This window comes from Rhinopithecus bieti, unplaced genomic scaffold (genome assembly GCF_001698545.2).
Source record: "Rhinopithecus bieti isolate Rb0 unplaced genomic scaffold, ASM169854v2 scaffold_51227, whole genome shotgun sequence".
Lineage (NCBI taxonomy): Eukaryota > Metazoa > Chordata > Mammalia > Primates > Cercopithecidae > Rhinopithecus > Rhinopithecus bieti.
In genome coordinates this window covers 429,496-441,020 of record NW_016820844.1, presented here as the reverse complement: position 1 = coordinate 441,020, position 11,525 = coordinate 429,496, and the positions used below count along the sequence as shown (strand labels likewise).

Below are 11,525 nucleotides of genomic sequence, written 5' to 3'. Positions count from 1 at the left end.
TAGTAGCTTTTTGTACATTCTGTCTGATTTTCTACATGACATGGCTATGTCATTTGAGAATAATGGTTAAGTGCTATCTTTACAATTTGGATGATTCTTACTTCTTTCCTTCCAATTTTCCTTCCTTCTTTTCTTTCCTCCTTCTTTTTGCCCCTAATTTCACTAGCTAGAATTTCCAATACAATATTGAATAGAAGTGGTGAAAGTGAACATGACTATCTTGTTTACGACCGTAGGGGGAAAACATTCAGTCTTTAAGTATAATGTTAGTTGTAGATATTTTGTAAATACTCTTTATCACATAAGGAAGTTCTCCTCTATTTCTAGTTTACTGAGAGTTTTCATCAATAATGAATGTTGAATTATGTCAAATGCTTTTTCTGCCTTATAGTGTGACAGTCCTCCACCAGCTTGCTTAAGGGTGATATCTGCTACTTGAACATCATTTACAGAACATGGTGAGTTAACCAAATATTTTACCATGTATGTATAAATCTCAATAAAACAAAGAAATTTTAGAGTTCAAATCTATAAACTTTAAAGTATTGACTTTGTAATATGTTTAATTTAAAAGTAAATTAAAATATATGAGTTTGTACCTGGCATGGTGGCTCACATCTGTATTCCCAGCATTTGGGAGGCTGAGGTGGGCAGATCACGGGTTTGTCGAAACCAGCCTCAATAACATGGAAAAACCCTGTCTTTACCAAAAAAAAGAAAGAAAAAAAAAAATTGGCCAGGTATAGTCCCAGGTACTTGGGAGGCTGAGGTGGGAGGATCGCTTGAGCCTGGGAGGCAGAGGTTTCAGTGAGCCATGAATGCGTCACTGCACTACAGCCTGAACAGTGCCAGACCCTGTCTTAAAAAGAAAATATATATGTATATTAGTTTGATAAACTCCAATATAACTTTTTTACATAAAATTGACTTTTTAAAGTTTATAAATATAAATATTTAAATATGTTATTTAAATCCAATTTTGCTGGAAAGCCTAAACACAATGTGGAAGCTATTGACTTGTCTATTATCAATCTTACATACTATTATAAAACAAATGCTATGCCATTATAGCTTCTCCCAACTATCCAAATGCTTGTGGGTCAGGTGTGAAACCTACAAGATGAAGAAAATGAGGCTTTATCTAGGGGTGACAGTTTTGTGGAAAGAAATGAGTATCAGGGAAGGCTACACAATGCAAAAACAAAATTCTGTGTGGACTTGAACCCAAGGCATTTAGCTTACCAGACAAGTAAGTGGAATGACAAAGCAACAATTCCCTGTCATAAAAGTTAATTTATTTGATATTATAGTTAGACATTTAAAAACACACCAGAAGAATTTTAGAGTTTGAAAATGACAAGTCGCATTTTGTTTTGAGCAGGAAACATATCAAGACAAACTTACTTCATACAAGACATTATTGTAATCCCAGTGACTCAGGAGACCCAAGCAGGAGGACCACTTCAGGCCAGGAATTTGAGATTAGCCTAGACAACATAGCGAGATCTTGTCTCTAAGAAAATAAATTAGTCATTGTAGTAGCACACACCTGTAGTTCTAGCTACCTGGGAGGCTGAGTTAGGAGGACAACTTGAGCCTAGGAGTTTGAGGCTGCAGTGAACCATGATCCCGCCACTGCACTCCAGCCTAGGTGACAGATCAAGACCCCATTTCTGGGAGGATGGGAAAACCAGACATTGACAAGGCCTGAGCAGAGCAGGCTGCCAACTGTAGAAATTGCAAGTTACAAAGAAATTCTCTGTTTTCTACCTTGACATCTATAAAAAGTTGCTCTAAAGAAAAAGAACCAGCTCTGGCCAGGCATGGTAGCTCACACCTGTAATTCCAGCACTTTGGGATGCCTGGGCAGGTGGATCACTTGAGGTCAGGAGTTTGAGACCAAGCCTGGCCAACATGGTGAAACCCTGTCTCTACTACAAATACAAAAACTAGTGGGGTGTGGTGGTGCTCGCCTATAGTCCCAGCTCTCAGGAGGCTGAGGCAGAATTGCTTGAATCAGGGAGGTGGAGGTTGCAGTGAGTCGAGATTGTGCCACTGCCCTCCAGCCTAGGTGACAGAGCAACACAGAAGAGAAGAGAAGAGAAAAGAAGACAAGAGAAGACAAGAGAAAAGAGAAGAGAAGAGAACTAGTTATTTCCACTGTTTTCAGAACAAATCAACAGACTAAAGTTAACTCGTGTTGACAGTATGTGAGGTTACAATGTGATACTTACTGTTCTTGAGGAGATGGAAATGTTCAGAAAAGAAGCCACACAAAGTACATGGCAGAAGAGCAAAAATGCAAAACAGGCTTAAAGAACCATGAGAGTTTAGAAAAAAGCAATAGATCAAAGGGATCAAGAATGGGCATTAGAAGATGAAACTGAAGACAGAATAGGGAGTAGGTTCCAGGCATGGAAACAGGACATTCTCTATGAGGAAAAGAGAACAACCTGTTTAGTTGGGCATGAAACATACATTCTCGGTAGAAATAATTTTTTTTTTCCTGAGACGGCATCTAGCTCAATCACCCAAGCTGGAGTTCAGTGGCACAATCTTGGTTCACTGCAACCTCCGCCTCCCAGATGCAAGCGATTCGCCTGCCTCAGTCTCTGAGTAGCTGGGATTACAGGCACCTGCCACCACGCCTAGCTAATTTTTGTATTTTTAGTAGAGACGGGGTTTCACTGTCCTGGCCAGTGGTCTTGAACTCCTGACCTTCGATTAAAGCCGATTACAGGCACCTGCCACCACGCTAGCTAATTATAGATATTGTATTTTTGGTAGAGACGGGGGTTTCACTGTCCTGGCCAGGGCTGGTCTTGAACTCCCTGACCTCATACCTGATCCCACCTGCCGCAGCCTCCCAAAGTGCTGGGATTACAGGCATGAGCCACCACGCCCGGCCCGGTAGAAATAATTTTCATAACTTGGCTAGAAAATGTATATAGCGACAAGTAATGGTTTAAAACCCAGACTAAAAGGATAGAAGCTCTTTTGAAAAACTTTTTGAGAAGTTGCTTTCTCAAACTAACCTTTGAAATGTATTTCTTATCTGTCAGGAAGGTTGGAAGATGGGAAGCTTAGAAGTGGAGAAACCAGAAACTTTTCAAATAAGGGCCCCAGATGCTAGGCCATGTTCCTTCAGCCTCTGAAGTCAGCAGTGAATACATGTGACACAGCATTTCCTCCACTATGCTATGTGCCACGAATCCATGAAGGAATGAATGAAAAGAAAGCAAATGTGCGGGAATAATCTATATGAGTTGGCAAGTCATTGGAGGTGGAGATGTATGTCTAATGGGTGGGAATGCACAAATCTGTAAATATGTGTCAAGTGAACCGTTGGGTACATGCGGACAAGGAATGTGGAGGGAACATGAGCTGATACGTGAGAAGGAGCACATTTCAGAATCAAAATTATTCTGCTTTCTAGTACTGGCTTTGCCACTTATCAATCTTGTGACTTAAGGATGTTTTCTACTCTAAGTCTCAGCTTTATCTCTAAAATGAGGTTAATGATACATGTTTGTGAAAAAAATTAAGTTGGATAAAATAAAACAATGTAAATGACTCTTTTTTTTTTTTTGAGACAGTCTTGCTCTGTTACCCAGGCTGGAGTGCAGTGGCACCATCTCGGCTCACTGCAAACTCCGCCTCCTGGGTTCACGCCATTCTCCTGCCTTGGCCTCCCAATAAGCTGGGACTACAGGCTCCTGCCACGCCAGGCTAATTTTTTGTATTTTTAGTAGAGACGGGGTTTCACCGTGTTAGCCAGGATGGTCTAGATCCCCTGACCTCGTGATTCGCCCACCTTGGCTTCCCAGAGTGCTGTGATTACAGGCATAAGTCACCGCGCCTGGCCATGACTCACATTTTATTGTCCCCTAATATATAGCCCTGAATAGACGGTGGCGATTTTTTATGATAAGGTCCTTTTGGTGGCATTTTCAAGAGGAATATCTCAGGCCATGTGGTTGCAAGTGCAGATTTAAAATAAGGAGAAATCTAGGCTGGAGACAAGTTTGCCAGCATTCAGCCTTTCAGCTGTACTATGTCACCTACTCTGTACTAGGGCCAGAGAGGAAACAATGGCTGGTGAAAGAGCAACTGATACTTCTGAAGCCAGGAAGACATAAATAATTAGAACAAAAGAGAGGGTGAACAAGGAATAGTGTTGACAGCGCAGCCCTCAAGTCTTGGGTCCTTCTAAGTGCAGGATGAAAAAGGAAGCCTTCACGACACATAAATTCTTACGAGACAGTGTTTCTCTTCTGGGAGAAATGGAAACTCAGAAATCAGTGCTCTCAAAGGGAAATTAGGTATGATTTCTTGGGAGCCACAACCCAACCAGGCTACAAGGCTTTCCAAATAATACAGTCCTGAGTTTGAGCCTCAGAGAAGGCAGGTATATTTTCAAGTCATGCATTGTATCAGTTGCCTTTTTTGGTAGATAAAATACTGTATATGCTAATAATCATTAACAAAAAACCATTCAGGTAAAAGAAGAAATCTGAGTTTTAACAAAACTGAAAAACACTCAGAAGAGGACTATATGGAATGACAATTTGTTTTTCATCTTCTGGATCATCCCCTGAGGAAAGCAAAGAAAGTTCCCTCAGGATATTCCATTTGGCAACAGCGGAGCAGAGGAATGTTACTTTATTCATTTATTCAGAGAAGTACTTCGCTGGGCACTGTTCTAGAAGATGGGAAATACAAGTGATCAAAATATAACCTACTCCACAACTCTCAAATCCAGCTCCAAAAAACTTTTAGTGTGGAGGGTGGCACAGTAAAGATAATAAGCCAATAAATAAGTAAAACACAGCATTTCAGATCTGTATATTATGACAAAAAAAAAAGGGGGGCTAAATTGGAACAGGAAACACAGATGGGGTGCTCAATTACAAGATGGCAGTTAAAGAAGGCCTCACTGACAAGATAAGTTCCCAGTGTTAGGACCCCAATATCCTTCCTTACAAAGGGTGGGGATCCCACCCTAGAAAAGGAATAGCAGTTCAGCTGCCCCACAGCAGCTGTGGCAGCGCTGTTTCTGGATACCTTCATGGAGAAATGCACACACTGCCCTTCATTTCAAAGATGAGCATCAGTGTTGTCTTCAGAGAAGATGCAGCTATTGTGGGGTTAGGGTTTCTCTCCTCAGGTCACTAGTGTAGGTGCACCTGCTGAGAAGTTTCAGCCACTCCACCTGCAATAAGAAAGACAGATAGTTAATGAGAAAAGCAAGAGACAGAACCTGTGAAGAACATGTGACCATCAATCATTTGAATGAAAGGGGGCAAACTTGAATGAAAGAGGACACATTTGTTTATTTGTGTTTGTATAAAGGTATTCCAGACAGGTACACAGGAAACGAAAAGTGGTTCACTGTAGTATATCAAAGATAAAACACAGCCAGGCCTTAGTTTAAATGACAAAAATAGATTTTATTTAGTAATCACTGACAGTGGGAAACCATCTGGGTTTCATAACTGGCACATATCAAAATCAGGCTCCACAGAGCCTGGGAGACGAGGGCCCTATCTTCAGACGTTGACTGAAACAAACGGTAAATTCCTTTGGCGGCATCAATTGAGTTTTCTCAGGCAGGCACTTGAGGAGACCGGGGCTATTAGAAATTGTTCAGGTCTTTATAGGCCAAAGTGGCCACCTAGTCCAGAAGGGGGCTCAGAAGAAGCCGCCTAGAGTTTGGTCAAAAAGAGAATCGTTGCCAAGTAGATGAGGGAACTGGGCGGCTGGGGGCTTTTGGAGATGGGATGGTTTATAGTATTTTTTGCATATTCAATTATTAAACCGTAGCAATGAAATACCTAATCGAAATCACAAAACGAAACAGTTTTAGCTACATTATCCTATCCATTATCGCCACAAGATGGCGATAGCGCTTCTCAATTCGCCTGCGGGACAGACGAGGGTGCGGCCCCGAGAACTCCCTGTGCCAACAGCAGCGTTTCGTTAGTTCAGTCGCCTGAACTCCTCTGCATGTAGATTTCTCTCAGGGTAGCCCTTTGTTGACCAAAAAAGAAATACGTTCACTGATTTGGCCAGCTTTTTTTTTTTTTAACTTTTTTTTTGGAAGGGAAAGGGAGTGGTCATGGACACAAAAATACAGAGAATCCTGCACTTCCCAAGGCTCGTCGCGGAGGCTTCAATAGTTACCAACATCTTGCCCATTTTGTTTCATTATCCGCACCCACACTGACAGATGAGGGAGTCTAAAAAATATCCAAAACATGAAATCCCAAATATGTGATTTTAATCATGAATATTTTCACAAATACCCTAACAGATACGGATATAAAGAAAATACACTAGATTTTACACCTAAGAAAATTTTAAAAATGATGTGTAACATTATCCAATACCTAGCCCTTAAAGAAAGAAAATCCTGAATTGTCTCAAGTATTTTTTATACTGATTTTGTCTGACTGAGATCCCACCAGATCCAAATACGGCATTTGGTTGCTGTTCCTCTTGAATGTATTAAAATCCATAAATTTACCCAAGTCTCCAAGTAGCCTGACTGCTCTTTGAAAAAGGAATTGAGACCATAATCTGGGTGGGAATTCTCACTGATTATGGATTGTCATTGTTTTTAAAACATTCTTTGAAAAGTGTTGTGGAAAAAATGGTTTTCTTTCTTTTTTTTTTTTTTTTTTTTGAGATCTGTCGCCCAGGCTGAAGTGCAGTGGCACGATCTCGGCTCATTGCAATTTTTGCCTCCCGGGTTCAGGCGATTCTCCTGCCTCAGCCTCCCAAGTAGCTGGGACTACAGGCACGCACGACTACGCCTGGCTTATTTTTGTATTTTTAGTAAAGACCGGGTTTCACCATGTTGGCCAGGCTGATCTCCTTCCTGACCTTACGTGATCCGCCCGCCTCAGCCTCCCAAAATGCTGGGATTACAGGCGTGAGCCACCGCGCCCGGCCAAAGGTGTACTTTTTATTAGAGTGTTTTTAAAAATACTCAAATTATCTGTCACGGTTCCTTGCCTATACCCCTAAAAGAGAGGGGAGGAGTGGGGAAGCGGGGTGAAAACAGAAATAAAAAGAAAACTGACACACAGAGGAGGAGTCCAAAAGCCCAACTCCCATTAAGTCAAGACTTCCCACAGTTCTTTAAGCCAGCAAATGAATGTAATTTAAACTGCTTTAAACTTCATATAAAAATAAATCATTTTTGGTAAATCAATAAACAAAGAGGCATCTCCATGACTACTGGTGGGAGTATGTGCTCCTCCTTTTCTAAAACAAAAAAACAGCAGAGAGCCCTGAGTTGGAAACATGAAAAGCATAACTTTTTTGAGTTGGCTATTATTAAGTGTAATATGAGACGGACCACTCCATTCCTACATCTCTTTTCTTTAACCAATGCATTTTGGCTACAGAAGAAATTATGCCTTTTCTTAGTCACTATTCAGCACATCTACAACATCCAAAATTGAACAGTACTCCAAGAGGGTGCTAAATGACTACATGCCACTTTAACTGAGTCTTCCAAAAACTGAGACTTCTGCTTATAAGGAATGTGGTACACATTAGGACTACTGAGTCCCATGGTCATCCATTCATTACCTTACCCTTTCTGTATAATGCATAGAAATGGGTCCAAAAAATGTTGAGATATGAGGTATAAAGTGTTCAGTAAGTTCATAAGCGGTCCTGCTAGCAACAGCAAAGTGAAGCATATCCAAATTTAGAGTGTTTATCTCAGTGAAGACAAATCCCTGCCTTATCCATGACAAAATACTTGCAAGAATACAAGAATACTTCCCCTGACATATGGGGCACTTAGCAGCATCAGTATCCAGAGGTCAGCCTTGGTGAGCTAAGTCTATACTACAGAGCTCAAGTATCACCTCTACCATTGCCTGCCATCCTGGTCACATTGTTTACAAATAAATCACTTGGGCAAGCAGTGGGGTGATAGGAAAAGAGACTACATAACAGCCACATGGTTGATGTGTACCTGACTGTTGATAGCCTCCTCTTAAGAGTGAGAATTTAGGTTAGCATTCATATGGGACATTATTCTCATACTCTGGGACCATTCTGGGAAATTCGTCCATATCACCATTCCCCAAAGCTTCTTGTCAACACAGCCTCCACTTTTGCCTACTTAAAATCTCTGTCTATCCAAACCATTAACCGTGTACATTCAGTTTAAATCAGTGTCTTAGGTCACTCTCCTTCTAGAAAAAGTAAACAATGGCATTCAGTACTCCAAATTGTGCTGAGTGACAGCAATTCTTTTTCCTATTGCCATTTATGGACATACTTGAGCTATGGCTTCTAATGCTACTGTTACAACTGGCATCAGTAGTATTAGCCAGCTTATATTGAATGCTTACTATGTACAGGACATTGTTGTAAGTATACCAAAACTATTTGCTCAAGAGGTACTATTACATCCCCCTTTTTAAAATGAAGGGAAAAGCCAAAGGAAAAAAAAAGAGAAAAAAGCCAATTCTTCAGGAACTGGTTAGTAATGGGTTGAACTTGTAGCATTCAGTTTTTCTTTTCTTTCTTTCTTTTTTTTTTTTTTTTTTTGAGACAGAAACCCCTCTGTTGCCCAGGCTGGAGTGCAGTGACAGGATCTCAGCTCACTGCAACCTCCGCCTCCTGGGGTCAAGTGATTCTCCTGCCTGAGTCTCCCTAGTAGCTGAGATTACAGGGTCCCGCGAGCACATCGGGCTAATTTTTGTATTTTTAGTAGGGATGGGGTTTCACCATGTTGGCCAGGCTGATCTTGAACTCCTGACCTCAACTGATCCACCAGCCTCGGCCTCCCAAAGTGCTGGGATTACAGGCATGAGCCACCCCACCCAGTCCCATTCAGTTTTTCAAGCAAAGTATTTTTTGTGCTTATTCTTAAGGGGACACTAGCAAGATGAAAATAACCCGTAAGGTGATCATTTGTTTCATTACCCCTTAGGCAAGTTAGTCTTCTGAGTAACAGAATTAGCTGGGTTCATTTCAACTTAACTTTGTGTAGTTTTCGAAAACCTAGCCTTTACAAATTTTCACCTGTGGCTGGACAATATGCCCATGAGTCAGTCGCAATCCTCCTTTTCTTACAAACTCTGCTTTTTATTCTGATTTCTATATCTTGTAAGATAAAGAAGCAAGTTATTTAGCTTGGAAATATCATCTGACTATTTGGATTAATAGAGAGGGTCAGAGGCCCCTGTAACATAACAATAATGTCATAAAAGTAACTTAAGTTCTATTTATTCACAGAATTGATAACAGTTCAGTTATCATTAGTATGGGATTACAGTGAAGGAAAAGAACTTGAGTGTATATTTTCTACATAGAAATATATACAACAAACCAGATAGCAGTTCAAAGAGATATATATTTTAGAAACTCTACAGAGAGTTTTCAAAGGCTAGACAAGTGTCCGAGAAAAACCTCAAAAAAGAAATTTCATAAAGCAGACAATATTAAACTGGGCTTTGAAAAAAATAGGTAGGACTTGAGTCAACAAGAGAAAAGTGTGTATTTGATAGTGGATTTAACAAAAATACTAATTGCTTTAGATGCTATTACTCTGCTAAATTTAGATCCATTTTAAATAAACTAGATAGTAACTCAAGTTTATATACAATTACTACCTTTGAAACCTAAAGCCAGTCATAGTGGGAGCTTCCAAATGCTTTATAGACCTTAGATTTTTACCTAAGAGACACATGACTGAATAGTTACAACCTAGAGCAACATCGTTTGTTGGATGACTGGTTCTCATTTGTGACAACCTGAGTAAGGGGGAACTTGTTTTCCTCACTTCTAGGCAGTCAAAACAGTATTTAAAATACTAAAGAAAGGAGTTTTAAAATTGAAATTGACTTATTTCAGAAAAGAGTCTGGGATAAATGTCCTCAAGTTTTCTGCCCTAACACCCCGAATTGTCCTGTTTAGGCTTCTAATGCCTTTGCTTATATAGATATACCATAAAGGGAAAATAGTATTCTAATTAGAAATAAAGCATTGATCAGGCTGAAAACTACGGCCTTCAAATTCCATTGCAGCCGGACTGGATGGCTCACGCCTGTAATCCTAGCACTTTGGGAGGCTGAGGCTGGTGGATCATCTAAAGTCAGGAGTTCGAGACCAGCCTGGCCAACATGGTGAAATCCCGTCCCTACTAAAAATACAAAAATTATGCGGGCATGGTGGCGCATGCCTCTAATCCCAGCTACCCGGAAGGCTGAGGCAGGAGAATCGCTGGAACCCGGGAGGCGGAGGTTGCAGTGAGCTGAGATCGCGCCACTGCACTCCCGTCTGGGTGACAGAGGAAGTCTCCCTCACAAAAAAAAAAAAAAAAAAAAAAAAACACAAACTGATTATGTTGCCATAAACGGTCCCTTTTAAAAAAAATCGCTCTATCCAATGAAAATTGAGAAATAAACCTCTTTCCCGAAAGCGATAAAATACTCAAGAATGAGAAACTGACAAACTGACAGTTTACTGAGTTTGTTAAGGAAGGCCAAATAAAGGCGGGGTTTGAATTCCTTTAGCACACCCAAACCGACCGTGGAATTCCTGGATACAGCAACTAATCAGGATGCAGAGAGGAAGGGCGGGCGCTGCCCGGACAAATTCAAACTGATAACCGCTGGAATTTGGCACTGTTCCAACTCACTATCCGCTGGGGGACCGACGAGTATTTTAATTGGTTTCGAACGTATAATAGAAAGTCTCCCCATCTCCTTACTTAACTCTAAGGGGATTAGAATGGCAGATCTAAAAAAAAAAGTCATCAAGGATTAGTTCAGACTGAAAAACACAGTAGCGAATTACAAGTACTTATCAATGGCCAGCACAGGAGGAATACAAGCACCAGCTCTCTCTTTGAGAAGATGGGTGGCTCTTAAAAGAGCCGTTAGGGTTGAGAGTTTGCAACCAACTCACTGTTTACTTAGCGCTGGTGTACTTGGTGACGGCCTTGGTGCCCTCGGACACGGCGTGCTTGGCCAACTCCCCCGGCAGCAGCAGGCGCACAGCCGTCTGGATCTCCCTGGAGGTGATGGTCGAGCGCTTGTTGTAATGCGCCAGGCGGGAAGCCTCACCAGCAATGCGCTCGAAAATGTCGTTCACAAACGAATTCATGATGCCCATGGCCTTGGACGAAATGCCGGTGTCAGGGTGGACCTGCTTCAGCACCTTGTACACATAGATGGAATAACTCTCCTTGCGGCTGCGCTTGCGCTTCTTGCCGTCCTTCTTCTGCGCCTTAGTCACCGCCTTCTTGGAGCCCTTTTTCGGGGCGGGAGCGGACTTCGCTGGCTCTGGCATAGCGAACAGTAACTACAAAGCTCCAAGGAAAAAGAAAAACAGAGTGAGCAAGGTATGACAAAGGCGCTTTTATATAGAATCGCTTATGCAAATAAGGTGAAGAGTTGAAGTCTTGTGTCTGATTGGTAGTTATTCAGGGTAACGTCAGCGGTCAGTTCTGCCCAATCAGGATTCGCAAATCCAGAAGACGCACTACCATTGGT

At 41.4% G+C, this 11,525-nt stretch overlaps 1 protein-coding gene across 2 annotated transcripts; it reads right to left on the bottom strand.

Moving 5' to 3' along the window:
• Nucleotides 1–3,795: 3,795 nt before the first annotated feature.
• LOC108520554 (histone H2B type 1-J) lies at nt 3,796–11,391 on the bottom strand. Of its 2 annotated transcripts, none has more exons than XM_017859987.1 (2): nt 10,939–11,391; nt 3,796–5,212 (listed from the first exon to the last, which is right to left on the bottom strand). In XM_017859987.1, the coding sequence occupies exon 1, from the start codon at nt 11,320–11,322 to the stop codon at nt 10,942–10,944; it is 381 nt and encodes a 126-aa protein (XP_017715476.1). In that variant the 5' UTR covers nt 11,323–11,391; the 3' UTR covers nt 3,796–5,212; nt 10,939–10,941. The 2 variants fall into 2 exon arrangements, with proteins under 2 accessions (XP_017715476.1, XP_017715477.1); XM_017859988.1 differs by lacking the exon at nt 3,796–5,212 and adding an exon at nt 6,215–6,239.
• Nucleotides 11,392–11,525: the final 134 nt, after the last annotated feature.